Source organism: Python bivittatus, unplaced genomic scaffold, assembly GCF_059951505.1.
Source record: "Python bivittatus isolate LINGU-HERP-01145 unplaced genomic scaffold, Pbiv_v1 ctg000200_np1212, whole genome shotgun sequence".
Classification (NCBI taxonomy): domain Eukaryota; kingdom Metazoa; phylum Chordata; class Lepidosauria; order Squamata; family Pythonidae; genus Python; species Python bivittatus.
In genome coordinates, this window is record NW_028277040.1 from 6,503,182 (window position 1) to 6,527,814 (window position 24,633).

The 24,633-nt window shown below is 38.5% G+C and overlaps 1 protein-coding gene across 1 annotated transcript; it reads right to left on the reverse strand.

Moving 5' to 3' along the window:
• Positions 1 to 9,226: 9,226 nt before the first annotated feature.
• Positions 9,227 to 13,968, reverse strand: CTLA4 (cytotoxic T-lymphocyte associated protein 4). The gene is made up of 4 exons (XM_007442082.4): positions 13,736 to 13,968; positions 12,489 to 12,842; positions 11,464 to 11,573; positions 9,227 to 10,291 (listed from the first exon to the last, which is right to left on the reverse strand). Exons 1-4 carry the CDS (start codon positions 13,791 to 13,793, stop codon positions 10,235 to 10,237), a joined length of 579 nt encoding a protein of 192 aa, XP_007442144.2. The 5' UTR covers positions 13,794 to 13,968; the 3' UTR covers positions 9,227 to 10,234.
• Between the last annotated feature and the right edge of the window lie 10,665 nt (positions 13,969 to 24,633).

Below are 24,633 nucleotides of genomic sequence, written 5' to 3' on the forward strand. Positions count from 1 at the left end.
TTCAATTTAGCACTAAGTTATTCTACAAAAGGAGGGCATAATAGAGTGTACAGAATTAAGCATTTCTCAATATTACTAACTCCTACTTTTGAAAGTGCAGACTTTCCTCCTACCAGCACCACATTTACATATGCACTGAGTTACTGAGTTTATACCAAGGGAAGGGGGCCTCCAGGATAGTGTAATTGGCACTCCAGTATCAGACTGAGCACCATCACTATTCAGATGGTCCATCTCAAACATTTAAGGAGAAAAGACATGAAAGAGATGAGAAAAATGATAGTATGTTCTTCTCTCTTCCTGCTGCCTGGGTAGACTAAATAGGCAGATGGTCTTATTTGTGGACGGGGAAGTAGGACTTTATGAACTTCTAGCACTAACCTTGGTTATCAGTGCATGTCATAACAAAAATTGTGACTTTTTATGACACGTGAGTCCAGGGTTTTATTTCTTATGCAGAATTCACCCCAAGAAAGAATTTCTTACTTTCAGCTTGCTGCACTCAACAACCCTCTCCTATGACCACTTTGGAACAGTAAGAAAGAAATTGGCCCTTTCAGACTGGTCCAGTATTTGGGATGTATTGTTTCAACAAAAACGACTGTTTAGACTTGCAACATGCCTCAGAAACATAAAAAGTGACCGAAGTATGGGTGTACCTGAAGCAAACAGTCTACTTTCACTCTGGCTTCTGGAAGATGCCTCTCAGAGTAACCTTTTATAGTTAATGATATGCTCAGGAGACAGTCCATATGTTGTCCATCTCATTGTGTGCGTTAGATGCTCTTTTTGGGGGCCACAGTTGCATCTGCCATTTTGAATCAAAATTTTCATCCAACCTGGTGAGGATTTCACCACTGGCAGCCAGACCATTTGGCCTCAATGTTTAACTAATTAAAAAAAGTAATCACAAGTAAAAATCTAGTTCAGACACCATGCTGAAATTAACTGTGAACCATTTTAAGGGGCTGGCATCAACACAGCATAAATCATCAGCAAAAAAAAAAAAAAAAAAACAGCTACAAAGTCAGCCCATTCTGCTGGGAACTGATAAGGATATACTCTCTCATCTGTAAGTAAAAAGTCAGCAGTTCTGAAGCTGCTCAATATTTCCACTACGCTGTTTACCAGAAGAAACGAATACAATTCATAGTTTTGATTTCCTTTCTTTGATATTAAACAAATAACACACCATAAAGATTAATTACTTTTAAGAAATATTTTTTCCATCATACGTAAGCATTGACTTAATTATTTCTGGTCTCTTGGATATATTTAGATGTTTTAATTTTAAAAGAATGCTGTTGGCAACTTTTTCTTTTCTTTTCTTTTCCTTTCTTTTCTGACAGAGATGCAAGAAAGAGAAAGATGTCATTTGAAAGAAGCATTTCACAGCAAGCCTCCTCTGACTCTCTGTTCTTAGCATCCCTGTCAATATTTTTGCTTATAACGTTAGAATAAGTTCTTTCTCCTGGTTTCTGTGCATAAAGTGGTGTGCTGACATAGAACCTAGTGCTAAGGTAACATGGCCAGCGGCCTGAACACCATTTCTGTCTGTTCCCTAAGTGTCTTTCTGAGCTCTACAGCAACAGCAGCAGCGTTGGAAGGTTTCTTCACCACACTACAAATGTTAGCTGAGGAAAATATTCTCTTGTTCCTTCAATTTCTGAACAGTTTGAGCATTGTGAGTTGTCCTCTACACTCACTGCCTATTTACTAAGAAAATGAAGATACTTTGGGGTGGTTTTTTCATACCTTCCCTTTAGGGTCTAATTCCATGGCCTCATGAGTTCCATTCCACAAATGTACAAGCATTTGATGGATGGGCATTCCCTGTGCTTGCTCTGCTCACGAGAAGTCCATAGTTGGGAAATTGCCAGTACTGCCAAAAATTCATCAAATGGGCACCACATGAGGATTCAATTCTCTTCCCAGTAGGTCTCTGGGAAAAGGTTCTTGAGCCAGTGATACCCACCTCATCAGAAATTCTGGCTACTCCCTCTGTTCACAAAAGACAAGGTTGGGACCTAAAATACGAGTAGTATCAGCACTTGAACTATGATATCAAAGCTTCCCACCCTTAGGTGTTTGGTTTCCTCAAAGCATAAGAATAAAGGAAAGAGATGTGTCTTGAAGTATTCAGGATATATATATCATTGCACTTGCTTGCCTTCTGCCCAGACTCTGAGAGCTGGGACACTATTGTAAACAAACAAAGACTGTAGATAAAAGTCCTCCTTCGAAGAAGAGGGAGATAGCTCCAGACCAGTCCTACAGAAGTTCCAACCACAAGAATCAATGGCAACCTAGTCTCACAGTCTGTCAGGATCAGTACACTGCTTCTTCACAGTAATCACTCTACACCATGGCAGTACGTCCAAATTCAAAGGCAGCTTCTCTTTCTCTCTCTCTCTCTCTCTCTCTCTCTCACACACACACACACACACACACTTATTGGGGACAAGAACTAGACAGGCTGTTACTCATCCTGTCTGCTTGAGGGTTTCTCATGGATATCTGCTTGACAGCTCTGGACCTTAGGATCCTGAACTGGAGGGTCCTTCGTCCTGCTTGACTCATATTCTAAAAGATAATCTATAAATAAGCAACAGAGGTGGATGTATCGGATACTATAATACAAAATGGGCTAGGGCTAGAAGAATGTGTTACTGACCTTATAGCTGAGCTTTCTATGACACATTATTATTATTTATTATTATTATATTTTTATCCTGTCTTTTTTATATTTTGGTCAACTCAAGATGGCAAACATACCTAATGCTCCTGCCTCCTATTTTCCCCACAACAATAACCCTGTGAGGTGGGTTGGGCTGAGACAGAAGGACTGACCCAAAGTTACTCAGCTGGCTTTTGGGCCTAAGAGAGGCCTACAACTCACAGTCTCCTGGTTTCTAGGCCAGCACCTTCACCACTACACCAAACTGGCTCCAAATTATTGTTTACTTTTGGAAATAATTCCTAAAATGAGACTCTCATATTTTGTAATTTTGTTAGAACTTTGCAGAGTCCACTCTAGAAAAAGGCTAGTAGATGGACTATGCATGAAAATTAATTTTATTGAATCAATTCGGTGGAGGACAACAAGCCTCCCGCCTTTGGCAGGGCCAGGTACCTGTGGCTAGACCAGCAGAGCTCCCTAATGTGACCACTTGTAAAACCGACATTTCCAGCAGAGCTTGACCTCCCTCTGGTAGCTGCCTAAGAGGACTCCTGCCAGGCAACCTTTCCTTCCCACAGGCTGTCGCTCAGATGCCCACCACTGCCTGGCATTACAAATAAAGGAACTACGATCAGGCTCTAAAAACAGCAGTTTCTTCCAATACAAGGTACACCCAGATCCAATTGTTTCTTTTGAAATTCAGGGAGCTCCCAACTCCCAAAATTCAAGATCAGGATATAGCACTGTGGTCCTCTTGGATATTATTACTAATTGTTAGCCTGATTTATTTCACCTACAGTGGTGGTAAAGTAGAAAAGTGGGGTGTAAATCTTGCAGTGAATGTGTCTGTCACTTTCTTAAGTGATGAGAAGGTTCGGTATTTATCTGGATTTGACTTTCTTTGGTTAACAAAAATCACAGGAGACTTTCAATCATTTGGAGTATCTGACTTGCTGTCGAACATTCAAGTAGAACATAAGTAAAGAACTACCTACATATACAAGCAAAGGAAAAAATCTGTTCCTCAGATTCGTATAATGGAGTCCTAGTGGGAGGATTCCAAGGACTGGAAAACAGCAGTTAAAAGGTACCATTTGTTCAAAAGGAACAGATGAAATAGTTGTTGCGTTAATGTTTGATGTTGTCCTGCCTCCTGCACCCCTGGTGTGCTTCAATAGCTCAAACATACTTCTGCCTTTCTCTGATCTATGTCCACTTCTCTGGTAAAATTACAGTTTTCACCTACACAGACACAACAGCAGCTTACCTTCCTAAATTTGATGGCTTTTTCTGAATCTTTTGGGAAAATCTTAAATTGGTCTCTCTAGCCACTAAGAGTAACCTGCTTAACAAAGAGTAAAACCAAAATGCACTTTTATAGGAATTAATATATGGCTGGTAGGATGCAGGAGAAATTTGGACAAAAGGCTTAAAGCAACTCTGACTATACACGCAAGTTTCCGGAGACAGAAACAACTGGGAAGCTCGACCTGAAAGGAAACACCAAGCAGGTAGAATCCCTACATTCAGGAGAACTTTACCTCTAGCCTGTTTTAACGGGCTCCCTACAGCTGTTTTAGAAGGGAAATGCCTTTTGAAGTAGATGTACACCCTGTGACATGGGTGTGATAGAAACCATGGCCCAGGTTTTTCTTGACTGCCACTTTTATAGGGACGTTCAACGCCAGTTGATTACCTCTCTTTCATCTAAATTTCTCAGGTGTTCTGGTAACTTTTATTTACACTGTTTGCTAGATGATTGAGATAATTTTATTTCCTTAAAAGAAGCAAAATTTTGTTGTATTATGTATAAACTCCACCTTCAAATGTTCAGGAACACACTTTGATATATTTAGGTGCTGACATTATTTCTTTTTATACAGTTTGTTACACCTTTTGCTATAATTCACTCTCTTAAGTATTGCAGCCACTGGAACAATTAAGGCAACGCCCATACATTTTTTATTTTCATTTTTATTTTAGGCTTTCATCTTTAGATTCCCCACCATTCCTTTCTCTGTTTTACCAAAATTTTTGAACCATAGTTTTACAGCCACACCATTAATCTTCAATTCTGAAACACCTGTAGATTTTAGTGATTGTCTGTTAGCCATTTGTACTTAATCATTTTTAACATTATATTTATAACCTTAATGGCATTGACATTATGTTTTTACATTTGGGATTCAGTTATTCTTACAGTAATATAGATTAGACTATTGACACAATGGGATGGTTTCAATTTTGCTCTTGCATGTAAATTTTGTTGGTCAATGACTGACATAGGTGATGAAGGAGTGGGATTAATTATCTTGACATTTCACAGCTTGTCTCAAGTCTTAGCCAAGTACAGTAACCAAAACTGTGTGTTGGAGGGGCACATATACTTTCTTATTCAGCGTCTACTTTCAGCTGAATTATCTGGCAAACCATCAGTTTACAAGTTTTTTAAACAAAAGTTTGCAGTTTAAACATAGGAGCTGCTAAACTGGTCTAAATCAGGCATGTCCATTGATGTGCGTGCAACGTCAATGCACATACACAAGGGGGTGGGGCTTCAATAACACAGTTGTGACTGCCATCTTTTTAAAAATTATTTTTATTAAACGTTTAAAGAAAGAATATAAGAATATAAACAAGACGAAATAGAAAACGTTTAAAAAGATTTAAAAAGTAGATGACACAATGTTGGAAATGTGAAAAACATGAAGAGACCTTTTATCATGCATGGTGGATGTATGAAAAGGCAAAAAAAAAAAAGGATATAAATATATACAGTATGTTGACACAAAGAATTTTGAAGGTAAATATTGAGGTGAAACCAGAACTTTTCTTATTGGGACTTATGGATAATCATTAAATGCACAACGATGGAGAAATACTGAAATACCCACAATGGAGGAATGGATTGTAAAGATGACAGAATGAGCAGAAATGGCAAAAGTGACCTGTTTGGTCAGGGATAAATCAATGAGTACTTTTATAAAAGAAGGACTTTTGCTGAAAAAGTGAAATGGTAATTGTGGATTTGCTGATTGAAAAAGGAGTTGAATGTGGGAGTTGAAGGGATTCCTGTCATGTAATTTGAATTAGGGAGGAAGGATAATAACTTTATTTGTAACTGCTGCAAAGAAGATCCGAAGTCGCTTCTTTAATTAACTTTTTTTCTTTCTTTAACTGTATTACTTTCTTCACTTTTTCTTTTATCTTTTTTCTTTCTCTAACTTTTCTTTAGATAGTTTCATGTTCATCTTTTATCTATCTAAAAATTTCAGTAAAATTATATAAACAAAAGTAGACTACAAATAGTGGAATATGAATATATGAACAAGGGATCTAAAATATCATAAAAATTACAATTTTCCAATATATTATTAATAACTTATAAAATTATATAATTTTTAGAGATAGAACTTTTTAAAGAAAGAACTGGAATCCCTATTAAGCTTTAAACTAAAAATACCTAGTTAAGGTAGTATAAATCACAATCCTGATATTCTGTGGCAGTCTCCCATCCACTCATCAGGCCTGACCAGCAAAATCAGCCAAGGTTGTTAAGGTGTAGAAATTCCAGAATAACATTGTACAAGTGCTACAGGGTCTTATCAGAAAGTATTGATATGTCTAATGAACCACACAGTATCCTCCCTCCCACTTGTCAGTCCCTTCCATTTTATATATGAATCCTAGAATCAGAGAGTTGGAAGAGGCTCTTGACTCCAACCCCCTGCTCGGTTGCAAGGGCTGAAGCTTGCAGGACAGGAACTAGTTCTGCTTGTTCCAGTCATAACTGCTGTGTAAACACTGAGTAGATGCATCCCAAATTCAAGGTTTAGAAAAGAACTTCTTTTGCCTACAATAACCTATCTACCCATGTCAAATCTAACTTGTTATTGAATGTGGGACCAAGGGGTGAGTTTCAGGACAGTAGAGATTTATTGCTATGTCTGTCTTCAGATACATCACATCCGTGCAGGAATCCAAATTAAAGCATTCAAGGCACCCTTCCTGCAATTTGTTAAGGAGGTTACATGGTCAAAAATGACCCAGGTTTAGCATAGCAAGTTTTGCTTTTGTCAAATCAGTAAGACTGTGTAGCACCAGTTTCAAAAGCAAACATTGCTTCAAAGTACATGGGGGGGGGGGCTGTCTTTTAGTCCCTGTCTGCAGCTTCTTAAAGCAGCTGCATCTTTCCCAAGATTGCATGGTCGTCCTCCACAGCTGCAATGTAGTCCTGGGAAAAGATGCATTTGATTTAATATTTACAGGCAGGTACTACAGGTGGACCCCATGTGCTCTGAAGTATGTATCTTTTGCCTTAGCATCCAAAGTGCAGCACAGCTTTAGTCATTATAGTTCTCAAGGTGCTTACAGATCTTTATGACCTACCCTAGAATTTTCCCTGATTTCCCTGATAGATTTCCCGGATATCTACATCACATGCAACTGGTCTGTAGTTTGTTGAATCTTCCTTCCTTCCCTTTGAAGATTTCCTTTCCTCCAGTCATATGGGACTTTATCAATTCTCCAGGATTTCTCAAAAGTAGTTAATTATTTAGCTACATAATTTATATCCAGTCTGATGTCACAAAACTCTGGATGGCTCCTTTAATTCATGAGGGTTCACTGGACCATCAGATAGTTCCATCAGTATCCTAGGTTGCAATTCATTTGGTCCTGGAGACTGAAACTTCAAACAACAGAAGAATTCCATGACCAGGTATTATTAATCTCATGTGTTAGTCATGGCCCTTTATCCTACTCTTTGCCATTTCCTGGTAGAACACCTATTTTTCTCTTGGAGAAGCTTGTATTGTGATAGCCCTTCAGTAGCTCTGACTTTCCTTTGATTACCCATTCTCATTTTGTCTTTATCACTGACCAACTGGAATCCTGATTCTGTTCTTTTCCTTTTAGAAGCTTCCTGAAAGAAGCTTCTCTTGTTATTCTTAGCCTCCTTGATTAACCACAGTTCATTCTGAGCCCTTGCTTTCCTAACACCACCTCTGTATTTCCAGGCTACCCACCTGTAATCTTCCTTTATGACCTGACCCTTTCTCCATCTCCTGTATGTGTTCTTTTTAATTTCAGATCTTCACTAATTTTTTTGTATAACTGCACTGGCTCTTTTCTCTGTCCTCTGTTTCTCCTCCACAACCCCACCCCACTAGAATTATTTGCATTTGTGTTTTTAATAGCACTTTCTTTAAGAATTCCCATCCTTGTTGAGTTCCTTTTCCATTAACTTCTCCTGCCCTAGGAACCTACTTACCATATTCACACTGAAGTCCACCTGTGCAGTGCAGAACATTGGACAATGTTTGCTCTCCAGTGATTTAAATCAGTTCTTGCTGAGCTGCATCTTCAACAGCAGTGAAAAAAAAAAAAAGTGAGGTCAGGTTCTTGCTTGATGCCCAACCTTTCTCCTTTGTCATCCAGACTTAGGACTGACAGTGGTGAAGTTCTTACTCATCATAGCTCTGAGTTTATTAACATCTGTTGTGGGGGGTTTTGTTTTGTTTTTTGAAGTCCAAGAGATGTTTGACTATGCTCAGTTTTAGTTTTCCTTAAAATCAAGAATACGAACATTATATGGTCACTTTCCCCCAGTGTTTCTGCTATTTCCACTATAAGAAATTTAATCTTTTCTACTGCTTACTATCAAGTCAAGGAAAGCTAATCCTCTTGTGTTTTCCTTCCTCTGGAGGAAGAGAAAGACAAATCAGGAATTTTCTGGAAGAATCATGCTTGGCAGAGTTTACCTCCCCTCAAATGTGAGGATAATAAAAGGTTCCCATCATTGCAATGGATTTGCATTTTAGTTTTTGAAAGCATTGCCAAGTTCACCTATCTGAAGTTCTGAGCAGGAAAGGATAATTTTAGCATACCATGCAACTCATCCTCTCTTTCAGTTGCTTCTGTTTCTTTTGAACAAATGGTATCCTTCAGTTGCTAGTTGCAGTCATGGGAATCATCTGTTTTACCTGTACTATTAAGTATGTGTCCTTTGTTACTAAGAGCTCAGGTTCAGCGTGTTAATGCTCCATCCTCTGAGCATTAGTGTATGGGTAATGAGGGCCATTAACTTTGAATCAAGGTTCTGATTATTTTTTTAGTAGTTTAAGATGTTCAGTTTCAGCAACATCCCCGTGTTCTACAGTGCAAACGTCTGTAGCTGAGATCCTTTCTTTATGGTTTCCATTTGCCCCCCTTTAGGGTTTTCATTCCATTGCCCCTCCCCTGCCACATTCAGTTTAAAGCCCTCCTAATCCAGATCACCATTGTTGGCCAAACACATTTTTACCATTACTTGTCAGGTACAACTCATCTTGTGCCAGTTGACCATCATATACATATGTTAATTCTTTGCATGGTTCCCTGTCCGTGTGTGTGTGTGTGTGTGTAATAGGCAGGTTACGAAAATAGTATGCCAGAATCTTTAGTTAGCTTGGGGATTAATATTTTTCTGTCTGTGGTTCAACTCACATGCAATTAATTATATTTCCTTGCAGAACAGATTATCACTGAGATACATTTGAGACTTACAATTTTATTTTCCAAACATTCCTGAAACAGAATGGCAAAAGGAAATTGAAGCAAAGTAGGGGTTGAAGCATAGAAGCTCAGAACAGATGCTGAAAATGAAAGTGTTTGAAGGGAAAGAGAAGGCTGGTATACTTCTGAGCATCCCCCCACCTGAGAGAAATATGAAAAGTTCTTTCATGGAAGAAATAAAATGTGTTACTTCTAATATTAGAATATAAACCTTGGTCTATGGTGGAGGGGCAGCACAGACTTTAAAAACATTTGGTAGTGATAAATACATTCACATTTAGCAGTTAAGAGGAGGCAGGTGAGGAGAAATGTTTATGAATTTTGGAGTAAGGGCAGAAGGAATTTTGTTATTCTGATGTAGATTCCTGATGTTATCTCATAGTCAGATCTAGCTGGCATCATCAGGAAACATCTTTGGGAGCATAGGCTTCCTGTCCTTACTCTGATTTGGCTTTGTTGCTGTCATTTTATTCAGTTGGTTATGTTAAGGACTGATCTTGTCTCTCTTCCTCCGTGGTCCCAGATTGCCTTGGTTTGTTTCTACCAGAAATCTTTAAAACAGCCAAATGTTATAAAAAGAAAAGACCACAATCAAGTATATACAGTCTATGGAAAGGTCAAGCTTCGAAAGCCGTCAGCCAGGCAGTCATCATCCCCACCTGCACCCTGATATGGAGCACTCTACAAAATATTTTATCCACTAATTGGACTGAATGGGTCCTAAATGTAATGCTATTACAATCATAAAGGAATTTGTGGCAATCTTTCACAAGGAGAAGTACACTGGGCCTTGCTCTGGGGAAAGGTATAGGTGCATTCAAATGAGTTCAATTATTCAATAGCTTTGCTGGGTAATTTCGGCATTTTTTATGTTAATACATTGCCTTGCCTTTTATTATCCTATCTGGAAATTATAATTACATTCCTAGCTATTAGGAAATTCACTCTCTTCATTGACACTTCATAGAAGTTTTTCCACCGAAGTTTTTTTCTTTCTGATTACATTGGTATCATTTTCTCATAAGTCCCTGGAGAAAAATAACTTTTCTTTCTGACCTGCAAAATAAAAGAAACATTACTTAGGTTCCATATACTACCCTAGATGTTTAAATATTTGATATCTGTAATCTACCAATAGTGATTAATAATAACAGCTCTGAATTCACAATTGGTTATCATAAAATACCAGATAAAGGCAGTATCAGGATTTGTGGCTTGAAACAAAATGGGTAGTTTATGGAGTAGATTTGACATGGAAGTCGATTCACAAATTAAATATTGTCATTTGGATGCACACTGTTGGATTGAAGACAATATAGTAAAAAAAATGTCTTGAGACAGAAAGTGGGCTTAGAATTATTCTGTTTCCTAGTGAGCTGTCTTTTAAAAATAGCAACAGCAACAAAATAAAGCAATAGCAATTATTATTAGTTTTAACATCAGGATGTTATTGCACAGTAAAATTTAAGCAGATCGCCTGATCCAATCACATTCACTGAAGCAAAACAAAATGTAGTTACTATTTAAGGCATCATATATTAATGAATTTGTTTCTGTATTTGTGGTGACACCAAAATGGTGACAATTAAATGGATCCTATTGATTATTCAAAGAGTCAGTTGGACTACTTCAAATCTCATTTGAATCATGCCACATTTCTGATGCCATCAGATACAATGCAGGAGAGTCTATTTTCTGGTATTTATTGTAGGCAAAGGGAGGTGAAGACTGATAACTAGTTCAGTTTTCTGAGCTATATTCAGAGACCCGTGCAATTCACCAAACGCTCATAACAGTCCATTCCAAATGTATTTAATATATGTTTCTCTGTTCCAGCAAGGGTATCACAGAGGCCTTGAGTTTTTGCCTTTCCCATTACAGCTGGTGGAGTTTTGCCACTGAAGCCTCATTATGGTGGTAAAAACTCTGAAGCCAGGAGGCAACTGACATACATTTTCATAGATCCAGAGAACCCCGGTCCCCCTGGAACAACACCAGAACCATAAACTAACCATGGCAGTCCCAGAACGTATAGCCAGCAGGACTTGAGGCAGTTCTTTGTTGGTCACAAGATCTCCCAACCAAATCCAGAGGAGGACTTTGTTCTACATTGCTTAAAACGTTTAAAGAGTGTGAATAATTCTCCTAACTCTAAGTGTATCTGCTCATGATACTAATAATTCCTCTTGATTTGCTCCCCATGTGGAGTGTGGGATTATGATACTTACCACCTTTCTCATAATGAAGATCGTGATTAAAATGCTGTATCCAAGCAACCCAGAAGCTACTAGTATTAAGATCCAAAGATAGAGATGTTTATCTGGGCATGAATCTATATCTGAAATTTAAAAAAAAAATCATTTGAAGGATTCTATAACAAATCTTAAATTTTAAAGACTTACCAATATTGCGCTAAGCTAGAACAAAATAAATTATATTTTAACACTGAGAAAAAATATAGCCACTTATTTATAATGTATTTACAATGTACATTGTCTTTGCCTAGGTTCCTCTGGAAGCCTTCAAAAGATTATGGAGACTATATTCTGGAGGATGTGAAAGCATTCTTCTGAACAGTCCTTTAGTTGCAAGGTCATGCTGTAACTATTTAGTTATACATATTAAGATTTAGATTTAATCAAAGAACTCTTCCTAGGTATGTATTACTAGGTTGCAAGCTTCATGGAGTAGGGATGTGTCAGAATTATTCTTTGTAAATTTCCATGTAGATAAAGTGATGCAGCAACAACAGTGGGGTTTGCTACATTCCATAAAGCTGTTCGAGAGACGGAAGTGTTATGATGGTTTCGTGCAAGTAAAGAACTATCCAGTCAACCTGAAACACTTTTTCTCAGCCAACACAAGTTTGGTTAGGAAAAGCTGCCAAACTCCAGGGACAGAGTCACACCCCAGAAAGAAAAAGTGAGCCTTCTCTTATATATGTATTGTGACCTGGCATGAAGCTCCTGGGAGGAATCTAGCATGATTTACAGATACTCATAATTAACTAAATCAGAGGATTTGGCTAATCTGGCTGACTGGAAATAGTTCTACTAATTAACTTTGAGTACAATATGCTGCAAGGAATTAAGACACTAATCCTAACTCATTTACTATATGGGCTTTAGTAAGCACACATAGGGGCACCTTATGCAAGGGGTGATGTGGGGGTTGCAAATTTGTACTAGTCAACTTCATTCATGAATTCCTCTTCTCAACAGTTTTAAAGCACCCTTAGGTTTTCTTTACTCACCAATGACAAACAGCTGGGTCCCCTTTCCTTTGACTGGGTAGTAGGGTGGAGGGTATATCCGTTCAATCTTGCAAACATACAAACCAGCATCACTTGACTGTAGATCCAAAAGCGTTACATTTACCCTATCACGAGCAGGATCAATTTGGCATCTGTTGTTATCCTTCTTGCTGCACGGTGTGACCCCAGTAGTACTAAAGGGTGAGGCACAGATCTCAGTTGACTTATTGTCTTCTTCTTTAAGTAAAGTTACCTTTAGGTCTTCAGCATTGCCAACATTCTTGATTTCACACACAAAGTGGGCGGCCTCTAGTCTCTTTACCACTATGAATGCTGGCTGGGTCACTTCCATCACTAGTACAGAAACAAAAACAGACACAGACTTTTGTGATAAATTCATCTCTCTAGGAAAAAGACATCCTAGCCACAGAAAGGGAAGATGCTAGTTTTTCAGTCATTTACGTGTTGTTAGTCCTGCTAGGTATACTTTCAACATTGATACAGTAGGTCTTTAAAACTAAATTATTTTGCTTTAGGATGCCTTATTTACTATTACTTTTCTACTAGTTGCTTAATTATCTTTATAAAAATAGAGCATAAGAGAACTACATTCCCAAGAATATACAGAAATTATATCCATAGATTTTGGAACACACATTAGAATATCTACAGAATTATATATACGAGTAAGCAGAGATTTTAATGTAAAGAATGTATATCACACTCCTTCCTTCCTTCCTCATATTATCTCCCTTATGTACTGCAGCTTGCCAGCCCACCAGCTCATTACAGTATGTCTGGGCTCCAGCTGAGACCCTGCCTTCTTCCCTACCAGCTGCTATTCTGAGGCTATTAGACAGAGAATAGGCAGCTGGTGAATGGGTTGAATTCTGGAACTAAGAATTTAGTAGCTGAAAATGTTCCTTCTCCCTCCTAATCCCTTTTCCTTTTTGTCATGTTTTTCATATTATAAACCTGCTGGTAGGTGAGGGTTTATTTCCTGAATTCTTGGGTGAAGAATGGGTGAAAATAATATGGAAAAAAACAACAGCAGTATAAAGATTGTAAGAGCCTTGGGGCAATAACATGTTTTCTTATTCTTTGCAAAGAGCTATATATATAAGAGGTAGAAATAACAATCCCCATCACAACAATAGCCCCGTTGCTATGGATTACTCATGTTTCTTCTTGACTATTTTTCAACCCTGGAAAAATTTGTCAAGCTTCGACCACTCTGATCTACCCACCTTTTGTGAAGCCAGAAGCTATGTTGTAAATCACAAGGGTGAACAGAAGTGAAATCATCTCACAGTCAGATGTTTGATCCACGTCAATGCTCAATGCTTGGTCCAAGTCAAGCTGGAACAATCCAAGTCTGTAACTAGAATTCCAGGTTAAAGAGTAGATCCTTTCTCAGAATACAAGATTTCGTTGTGACAAAAATGGGAGAATTCACACAGTTTATGTATGAGGAAGTAAGAAATAGATGCACACAGAGAAAAAAAAATACCTGAAAAGGTAATCAAGGTTTTGTTATGGCTTTTTGAAAAGGAAGTTGTGGGTTGGCTCAAGGCGTGCACAACAAACCTCAAACAGCAATGAGCAAAGCAAGCATTCATCAAAGAGCAAAATCAGTCAATTTGAAACAAGTCTTAACCTAATGGCAGTTAAGGTAAATAGATAGAAATAAATATAAAGTGTGAGATTGTCCAATAATTCTAGTGTTAATTCATTTCTTTCAACTTCTTATGTATTTTTCATTCCAGAAAACATAATGTATTTATGTATCACTTATAACACTCAAACAGTGTCCACTGTATGCATTACTTCAATTCAGATATAGCCTCAGTCCTCATCATCCTTCCCTGTGTCCTGGATTCTGGCAACATGAAGCTTGCTCCAGTGAGCCCTATAGACCAAGGCTATATTGTTATGTATTTATATTCTAAATGATGTCAGAATGTTGGTGACTCAATAATATAGAGTTGCTATGTGAGATGGGCAGCTATATAATTGTAATACATACTACAAATATTTTTCATGTTGTCTGTTAATATTATATTGATGCACAGAATGCATGTGAATTCAGAAAAAGTATAGTAAGTATAGTAATTATTATCTGTGTCAAATGAAATATACTTTAGGATATCTCTGGGTTCTACTTCTAGGTTCCTTCAGAAGCCTCTGATTAATTTCTTAATGGTCACATCTGGATTCTGAACATTTTCTCCCAAGGTCTCCTGAGTTTCCTATTAGAGGGAATGATGGATATGCTCTTTTTAAAGAACTTAGTAATTGTGGGAAGCAGATTTCAGCAAACATCTTTCTTCTTTGCTTTATTTGCCTATCAGTTCACTGACAACTCAAAAACATCAAACATGTTGCACTTCTTCTGAAATACTGTCACTCTACCATAATCAAGAAATGATACTTCAAAGATTACCATCAATTACTGTGAAAGGCTTGCAAATTAACAGAATATATCAATGGGAGGAAAAGACAAGTCTATTCCATTAAATAATGAGGGTGTGTGAATCCCATCTGCAAGATTTTCTCAACAGAAAGAAAATGGCCCATTGCATCCTACAACAGAAAGGGAGAGCAACTTGCAATGAACGGAGCTATTGAACCAGTTCTTTCTACCGTAGTGATCAATATCCTGACTTGCAAGAGTCCTTTCCGCTATCATTGCTGGGGATTGATCCTGGAACCTAGTGCATGCCAACTCTGACCTCTATCACTGAGTTGGCCCCATCACACCTCATCCCAATACATCTTTGAAAATCCTTCTTAGGAACATACTAACTTATGTCCTAAACTAATAAGACATTCGAATTCACCATTACAAATCTCTAACCCAACACATGTAATACATTTGTGTGGAATACAGTGCAGCAGAACATTTTTATCATAGTAGGTTTCAGTGGTTCACTGCTGTTTTACTTCTAATTTAAACTGTAATTATATGTTTCACCCAGATAAAGATCCACCTTTGTTGCCTCTATATGGTAAGTACAGGATTTGGGTTGTTGTTGTCTTTTAACATTACTTCCTCTTTCGTTTTGATTTCCATCATTGATAATCAATGTCTTGTCATTTACTTCAGAAACATCCAGTCATAAATATAGGGGCTATACTTGGTTCTCCATGTCATAATGAAACTCTTAAATGTGTTCACATCACGTGTGTTACTGCCATTGCCACCACACTCATTATCTTTCAATTTTTTCAGCACAAAAAAGTGATAGACCAGCAACTTTTATTTGTTACTTGCAGAATATTGAGGTCAAGTCACGAAGAAACCTCGAGCTACGTCAATTCATTGAATTAATAAATGGCTTTCTCCATTTATATTGACCAAAATTTCTAGACGTGCACAAAATATTTTGGAAAGAACCTTGAGGGGAAAAGAAAAAAAATAGTACTCCAGTGCAGATGGAAAACACTCAGAGCCATGAAATGCTGTTTGGCAGGAAGGAAAAGAGGAGAGAAGAAATGTGGGATGTAAATGGGCATAGGAGACTGGACAGGAGGACACTCGTACTTTTATTGTGGCTCTCAATTGTCTCCTTTGGAGTCAAATGTGGATTCTCTATTTAGAATAAGGCCACTGTGGGCTTTAGGCAATGTTCCGAAGACTTTTCAACCCCAGAGTCAATAAATACCATTCATTTTTTCATCTGTAATTGGCCATCAATATAGTTGCATATTTAAAATCTTGTTCATGATATGCCAGTAACTGAGTAAGAAAGAGAGGTTTCTGTTTTCCATGCCTATAAAACTCAGGGTAGCTTCCCTCCACCTGATGGTTTGGGTTGAAATTATTATACCCCCAACTGATGTAACTCTTTGGTCAGGAATGATGGGAGCTTCTGAAGGAAAGCAGGCTTGGGGAACTGATGTAGACCCAGAACCACATTTGCTGCTTAGCAAAGGAAGAGGCTTGCATAACAATGCCCTGCCTATTTGTTTTTACTTTTCTGTTGCTTTTGACCATTCTTTGCTGAATAAATCCTGATATATTCTCTCCTGGGTTAACTATCTCACACTTTGTTCTTTCAGGGCTCCTCCACTGAGTACATAGCACTGGTTCAAAACCCATTCCAGACCAATGTGATCACACAGCATCAGCTGGTTTTGAAGGCTGAGGGTTTTTAAGTTCTGCTATGGTTTATTTAAAATTAGAGCAGACTGTTCTTTGCAACCCCTCAGTTCTGTTGAGCTTCTGGATGATCTGCTTACCCATGGTGGGAACTTGTAATTCATATATCTCCTGGACTTCTTGTCCCCACTTTGCCAGTATACTTGAATTGGGGGCTTTTAAATGCAGCAGAGGAATAGGGACAGAGTGGCTTGGATCTTTACAAATGACCTTTCCTTTGCACAGTTTCTTAAGAAGGCAACATGGATGGGTATGGGAGCAGGGACATCCATGGGGGGAGTAAAGAAAGTCAAATCTGCATGCCTGAGCTTTCTGTCCTCATGATAAGGGAAAGCAAAAAAACAAAAGAGAGAAGGTAGTACTCTGTTCATCCTGTAAGGAGAGGACTAATGGGAAAAGCCTGAGTATTAATCTTGCAGTTAGGGAAAAACAGCACAGAGAGAGGACTTCTCTTGGTTGTCATCACTAGTTCTAATGTCCCTAGTGGGCAATAGAATAAAAGCTACAAGGAGTGGATGTTTCTGAAACTCCATCTCCAATTATCACAGGTCGGTTCCAAACTGCTTTGGTGAGACTGCTGGGTAGAAGTGCCCCCAATCATAAGAAAATGTGTAAACTAACAAAGAAAGGAATTGGTATCTAGGACATGTAGGAGATCAATAAAACCCATATTTAATGCAGAAAATAGCCTGCCTTGTGCCCGTCTGACTTTAGATTCACACCGTAGTTCGGAAAGGAAGTATAAAATAATTCATCTCCTCTTTCATACTTAGAAAGAAAGGGAAAAAAGAATTGGGGATCCAGCCATTCAGGAGCACCCTGTGAAAGCAAAAAAGGACCAGACCTTTGACGTAATTTACTAAAGCATGACCATTTAATTCAATGGCATTCATTATGGCTAAAAGGTAAGTGAAGTGATGGGAAAATAACTATCTGCCAACATGTTCGTTGCTCACCCTCAAATCATCCGGCAGACAAACAAAGGAAAGGAAGGAGAAGGAAGAAATAATTTACTAGAATGAGGGGCTATGTCCAGATCATGGAACCACATCTAGTGGCTGTCTGAATTTCTGAAGCTGTGAAATCTGTATCAGGTAATCAATCTCTCCCCAGCATGACTTCTTGTGGAAAGTGTGATTCTTCAGGATCTTATAACCCACTGACTACACTGACATTGTGGGTCATTGTCCTGGACAGGCCCAAAGGGAGTGGCCTTTGGTTATTCCAGCCTTAATTCTTTTATGTACATCAAAGCAGTAGAATAGAGATGCAAAGTTGGACACCAAGTGATCCCTCCTCTGTTCTGCATCTTTAAAGAAACACTTTGGTTGATGTGGATGATGTATCCCCCAATCAATGTCAGGGTCTTCTACCTTTTGTTCAGAGATTCTCTTCCTGATGTAGCTGGCTAAATGCTATGCTCTGCCTATCCCTTTCATGTATTTCCTTAAATAGGCTTTCTTTCTAATAAAACTATAAATCTGTTTCTTTCAACCTTGCTCAGGCTAGAATACTACTGTCAAAAATGCTCACATCTATCCACATATACAAACACATGCTCTTTCTCCAACAGTTTTAAGACAACCCAAACCATGTTACAATCTGTTTTTAATCCTCTTGTTTTCCCAGTTCTTTCTTTTTTTTTTTCCTACTGCAAAAAGAGCAGCAACTCCCTTTTGTCTGGAACTAGTAGGCGATTTCTCTCTGGAAGCGCTCTGAGTCTTTCCCAAGGAGTCTTTAGAGTGGACAGAAGGACAGCAAAAGACACAAGAAAATTTGGAGATTTGGAAAATGGGTTTTGTGTGTGTTTGTGTGTGTGTGTGAGAGAGAGAGAGAGAGAGAGTTCAGTTCATTAGTTATGTAAGCTAGCTCTTCATTTTTGAACAGATGATCTTACTTAATGAACTTGGCATGTATGCAGAGGCAGACCAAAATCATTAATAACTGTAATTAATTTATTCATTATTAATGATAATATTTGATAATAAATTTCACAAGAGCAGAAGACTGCAATGCAAAAAATACTTGAGTTGCATTAGCAGGTGGTTTGGATTCTCCTCCAAGGCCAAATAAAGAATCTATTTAGCTAAGTCAGTAGGTTTTACATAGCAGCAAATTACTGTTGAGTATCCTGAGACTGTGCTTTAAAACATCTAATGTGCTAAATAGATTAAAACTCATCAGAAATGTATGCTAGTTCATCAAAGGCTTAATAAACTGCCCCTGTTAATGCCTACTTAGGACTAGGAAAAGATAATGGCTATTAAGATAGGTCACAATATATGACTGAGGGGACTGTGTTAAACTTTAGAATCACAAGTTGAGTGATTGTAGTTATAGACACTACCAGGAAACTTAATTAAAGTGCATTCTTTGGATAGTGTGAAGCTTGAAGCTTTATGAATTACGAACTAAGAATAGCTGAATTTAGAAGATGGAAATATGATTTAAATCTCTTTTCTCAAGCTTTGAAATTGAAGTATTTCTTGCCATTGTAGTAAGTTAATACTTTGTGAAGCTGCAAAGCCACAAAGTCCACACAGCCATAAACTACACTGTTGCTGGTACATTTTGGAGTGGTTACAGTCATTCTGCCCCTCCTGTTGCCCTCCAGATGTTTTGAACTTCAACTCCCAGAGGACACCAGGTTGAAGGAGACTACCATAAACACAGTCTCGTCTTGTCAACCTCAATAGCCCACTGAACTCAGCAGCAGGTTGGTTACAGTTATAGAAATGAAGTCCTCTCTGCCTGTCCCAAGTCTTTCTCTCTCTCTCTCTCACTCCTAGGGAAGCATGGAAATTCTGAATGCACTAGCAACTCCACTATGCAAGTTTTTAGCCCTTGTTGCTCATTGCCACTTTATAAAATGGGCTATATCCTTCTTCCTTTCTGCGGAGAATGCTTGTCATCATATCTGTATGAACTAATGCATAGGCAAGTGTCAATAAAGGTGTGAGAAGCACACATGCAGTATGGCACAGAAGAGTTGTGGTCTAAGGAGGTGAGGAGAGCAGAGGGGAAAGACAAGACATCCTTCTACTAAAAAGCAGCCTTCTCCAAGTTGATAACTCCCAGATGTGATGGACAAAGGGTGCTGGACTGAGGAAGGCTCAGTGAACACTGAAGAGATAGCCGAGATAGCTAACCAAGAGAATCTGGATTAATTCTATCAGTGGCAACTGCTGCCCTATATTGGGATGATGAATGCCTAGCTGAAACATAATCAGATTGCTGCCTGTCTGTCCAGCAAGGTGTATTTTCTGTCAAACTGTCAGACCAGGGAATAGAGGAAAATGTTAAGAAGTCATGAAACCTGCCACTCAGACATCACGTGAGCTCTGATACTTCTTCCTAAAGTCATCTTTCTACACAGGTTGAGCTTTCAGAGGTTTCGCTGCTGGTTTCTGCCTGCTTTCAACCCAAAATGCATTCAGATGAGTGCTGCTGAGGATCCAGCTTGGTTTTGGCACTTCCTGATCGGTCTTCAGTTCTGCAGTTCTCATCGTTTAATTTCTAAGAATTAAGGCTACTCTCGTGAGGCAGAGCTCTTGATTTTGCAGTTTCCCACAGAATTGAAAAGGCAAGAAGGCAATAACCCAGGCTGTTCTTCCTCAGGAGTGCAGCTAGAGCTGAGCTACTCCTTTCCCACCACTAATATTCCAAAAGCAGATAACGAGGAGACATGACAAAGGGGCCATGATCCACTGAAACTGGAGTTGGACATTATGGCATCCTTTCTTCTTATTTCTTAAAAGAGGCTATAACCAGGGGTTTGTGGCCTGGCTGGTGCTCAATTTATTCTTTAATTTTCAAAATATATTGACTTTTTCCACTGCGGTGTGCTGAAGATCTTGGCAGCGCAGGCAAATTCTTTTAGTTATGAGGGTACCTCACTTTATTCCATTTTATTGTATTTTACTTTGGCTGATGCCTATGCTTTGATATGGTCAAATGACTAATCAACAAAATATACTACAAAATACATTAGTCATGAGGATGCCCTGATGTAAATTAGATGAATGCATGCATAAATGTATTGAATTAGTCAGTAAACTAGACTGAACTGAAACCAAAATACAAAATTCCATATATTCATTTTAAAAAATGGGCTGCTCTTTATTCTACCATATTAGGAACGTGAAAGCAGTTGTAAAACATAGGGTGAAGTTGGGAGCTGGATTATTGAGAAAGAAGCAAAGTTATTTATATGCTTCAAAGCTATTTTTTTAATTTTAGAACTGCTGTACAAACGATAATATTTTACAAATGCAAATCAATACATCTTTAACCTCATACAAAACAAGGGTAGTGTTAATATTATTGGTATAGCTACAAAATTACAGATAATGTGATGTAGGTGGTTTGCTAAAGTTTTCATTTTAGAATGTTTATAAAATCATACAATACAGAATAACCAATAATTATATCCCTTATTTTCTTCAGCTGATTCCAAACTATTTGATTTTTTTTTCCATGAAGGCAATAGGCCATACTTTATCAAGCTAATCTTTCTTAGATGCCCCTTCTAGGTGTATTTGCTATTATTTATCTAGCAGCCATTAATTAAAAATTAGTAGTGCCTCACTTTTCAAATGTGTATTCTTACCGGAAAATATTGACAAAGTGCAATGTTTTCTCTGCTGTTTTGTTCATAATTAGTGCAATTTCCTGAAATACTCTACCCCGAATGTTACTGAAGTGGCCTTTGTCCTCACAATCCTTCCAATGTTGATGTGTGCTTGTTTTTATTATAACTGGGGCAATATGTCAATGATATAAAATATTTAAATGTCTTTCCTGCAGAATTGTTGAGGGGGCACATAGGAACAGTTTTTAGATGAACTCTGGTAATCTAACAGGGAGTTCCCATGTAGTCATTATGACCAAAGCCTGAAAGTATCAAGCTGTATCACCACCAGCTCCATACCTGGCTTCCCGTGTTGACGTTGCTACTATCCTCTGAGCAGTCAAGACTTCTAATTGGGCAGAGTCCCCCAATCGCATGGGAAATTCTAAACTATATTCAGTAGCCAACTCTTTTCATGCTTTTCTACTGAATGCAGGAAAGTCAAGAGTTGAACAAGACAAGGTCTTAGTCCGTACACACTTACAGTCTAGGCCAGTGTTTCTCAACCTTGGCAACTTTAAGATGCCTGGACTTCAACTCCCAGAAGCCAGGCATCTTAAAGTTGCCAAGGTTGAGAAACACTGGTCTAGCATATGCACACAGGACACGTATCTCTGAAGTCATCACACTATGCAGATGCTCATACAACTCATTGGAGAGCTAAAGTGGGAAAGGGGACAGAGGTGTTGTGCTCAGGCATGGAAGCCCTCTTCAAACCTTTTCCTCCCAATACCAATGCAGGAAAGTTGTAGACCAAACAGATATACGGGAAGTTGGGGGTATGTTCCTGTCTTCTCTTTACTGTGACCCCTCATTTGAAGTTAGGACACAAGGACTGGATCAAGAGTAATGCTGTAAGAGAAGTACTTGGAAACTGATTTATTTTCTCTTGTGAAATAATTAAGATTTCAGTTTCCTTGAAGTGAGTGGATCCCTCTAGCAACTGGATACTCTGGCGAAGTACAGAGCTCTGGCTTAGATTACAGGTCTTGAAGCTCGGGAAGCCATCATCTTGATGGAGTGCATGAACAATATGGCTTTGTCATCACTTTTTATCTAAATGTCTCATTTTGAAACATTCTTATCAAACTGAAACTGAATTTTTTGAGGGCTTCCATGAGAGAAAGAGAGAGAGAGAGATTTATGATGCACTCCAAATAATAGAACAACCAGAAATTTGATATCTTAAAGATTAAGACATCTTTATAGGACCATGGGGATTCTTGCTTGGTGCTGACATAATAGATGAATACCTCCTTTTTCTGATGTTGTAAAGGAAATCATTTGTTCTTTTCAAAGTCAGATTACAGTACCAGGTTATTTAAGAATTTTTCTTTAAAAAAGCTTAAAGAAGTCTTTCTTAACCTGGACCCTACCCTAGCTCCATATTCTGGGAGCTAGAACCCCAACAGATCTAGAGGTCACCCTGTTGGGCAATGCCTCCTTTTTGTCTTCGTTTAGGTTTACTGTAGCTTAAATCATTCTGAGCTTTGGTGCAGCATTGCTGGTGGTTTTCTTGGGCACATAATCTAAGACTAGACATTTGAAGAGAAAAACATTATGTGGGACTAACTGTACTAGCATCATAGTTAAACCAATGGAATCATTTGACTTTTTTTCCCGTAGAGTTGCAAGGCTGGGCAGTTGAATGTTAATAGGCTTTGAGCTCCAGAGCATTAGATCTAAGGAAGAGGAGCATATTAATTTCCATAGGGGAGAGGTTAGACTAGGCCAGTTTGTGAAGGAATAGAGTAAATCTTTGGTCTTTCCCACTGAATCTAGAAATAATTTTCTTAGGCTGGCCAAGTGACTCAAATAAAACATGGAATATTTCTCAGAATGGGTCTTCTGATATGGTTGGGTTTACAGACACTATTCCTTGAACTGGGAAATTGATCAATAGACATAAATGGATTAATTTTAAGAATTATTAGTATCAAAATTATATAAATATATATTGTTGCATTTAAAGCACATATTTTCCTCAGTTTTAATCATACTGGCTTTTACATGTAATCATTTATTATTTGATTAGTGACATTACTTGTTCATAGTTTTTTTCTTAAACATTTCCTCTAGAAAGGGCATACGTTTTGACTATCACAACAAGCACAGCATTGGTTTATATTCAGCAGTTTATGTCTTGGATTTCATTTAGGATTTTAAAAAACCAGGAAATGTGAAATATTAATACAACAGTGTGCCACTGAAGTTGTATTGATTTCAGTAAGACATTGCAGTCTTACTTGTATGTATCTAAGAAATAAGTCCTATAAACTTAATGAGATTATCACACAAGCATGTATAGGGGGAGATTCCTTGAATTAGCTGCCTGTAGAAGCTGCTCAATCTGACTGATTATTGGCTGTCAGAGATGTCTAGTTAAGGCTAAGAGCAGCAATTGATGATCTCCAGTCATGGGTAAGAACTTCAGGCTTCCTGAGAAAAGGCCTGTAGATCAACATTTCTTTTCCAGTCTGATGTTTTTCATATACCACAGCCTACTTAAGTTATATATTTTATATATATATTGGGAACAACACCAGACCCGAGACTGAGGAAGACACGTACCACCCATAGGGGTGAGAGGGGAATTTTATATTATATATAAATTATATATATAAAATTCCCCTCTCACCCCTATGGGTGGTACGTGTCTTCCTCAATCTCGGGTCCTCTACCAGAGGCCGGGGAGTTTGAGGGTTCTGCGCAGATTGGTCTGCCTAGACCTTGAGTCTCAGGCGACTGCCCTATCTGTGAGCAACTGGTGTTTTGAGCCTCTGGTGTTGTTCCCAATGCCCTTCTGAGCTGTGCTCATGTACTGGCCCATATGGTCTTGTAGCTTGGCAGCTATGATGCCTGATAGAACTTTCCATGTTGTGGGAGGCAGGTTATTGGCGGTAGTTGGATGGTGCTGTTCCTTTGTGAGGGTCTTTCATGATCAGCACTGTCCTTCCTTGTGTTAGCCAGTCTGGGTGGGAGCCTGCGGCTAGCAGTTGGTTCATCTGTGCTGCTAGGCGTTCATGCACTGCTGTTAGTTTCTTTAGCCAGTAGGTGTGGATCATGTCCGGGCCAGGTGCTGTCCAGCTTTTCATGTTCTTGACCCGCTGTTGGATGTCTGCTACTGTGATGGTGACTGGTTCCTGTTCTGGGAGATTGCTGTGGTCTGCTTTCAGGTCCTGCAGCCACTTTGCACTGGTGTTATGCGTCTTCTCTTTCTCCCATATGTTCTTCCAGTACTGTTTAGTTTCCGCTGCTGGTGGCTCAGCTGTTACTCTGTGGTTGCACTGCAGTTGGGAGTACACTTTGGATGGTTCTTTGGAGAACAGGGCATTTATCTTCTTGGCCTCTGC

What these genes read in the sequence shown, in the direction of transcription:
- CTLA4 (XM_007442082.4), bottom strand. Translation starts at nt 13,793, where the DNA reads ATGATTTCACTTCTGTTCACCCTTGTGATTTACAACATAGCTTCTGGC. An exon ending in GACCCAGCTGTTTGTCATTG is followed by an intron (nt 11,574 to 12,488) that starts GTGAGTAAAGAA and finishes TTTAAATTTCAG; the next exon opens with ATATAGATTCATGCCCAGAT. An exon ending in TCTTCATTATGAGAAAGGTG is followed by an intron (nt 10,292 to 11,463) that starts GTAAGTATCATA and finishes TTTATTTTGCAG; the next exon opens with GTCAGAAAGAAAAGTTATTT.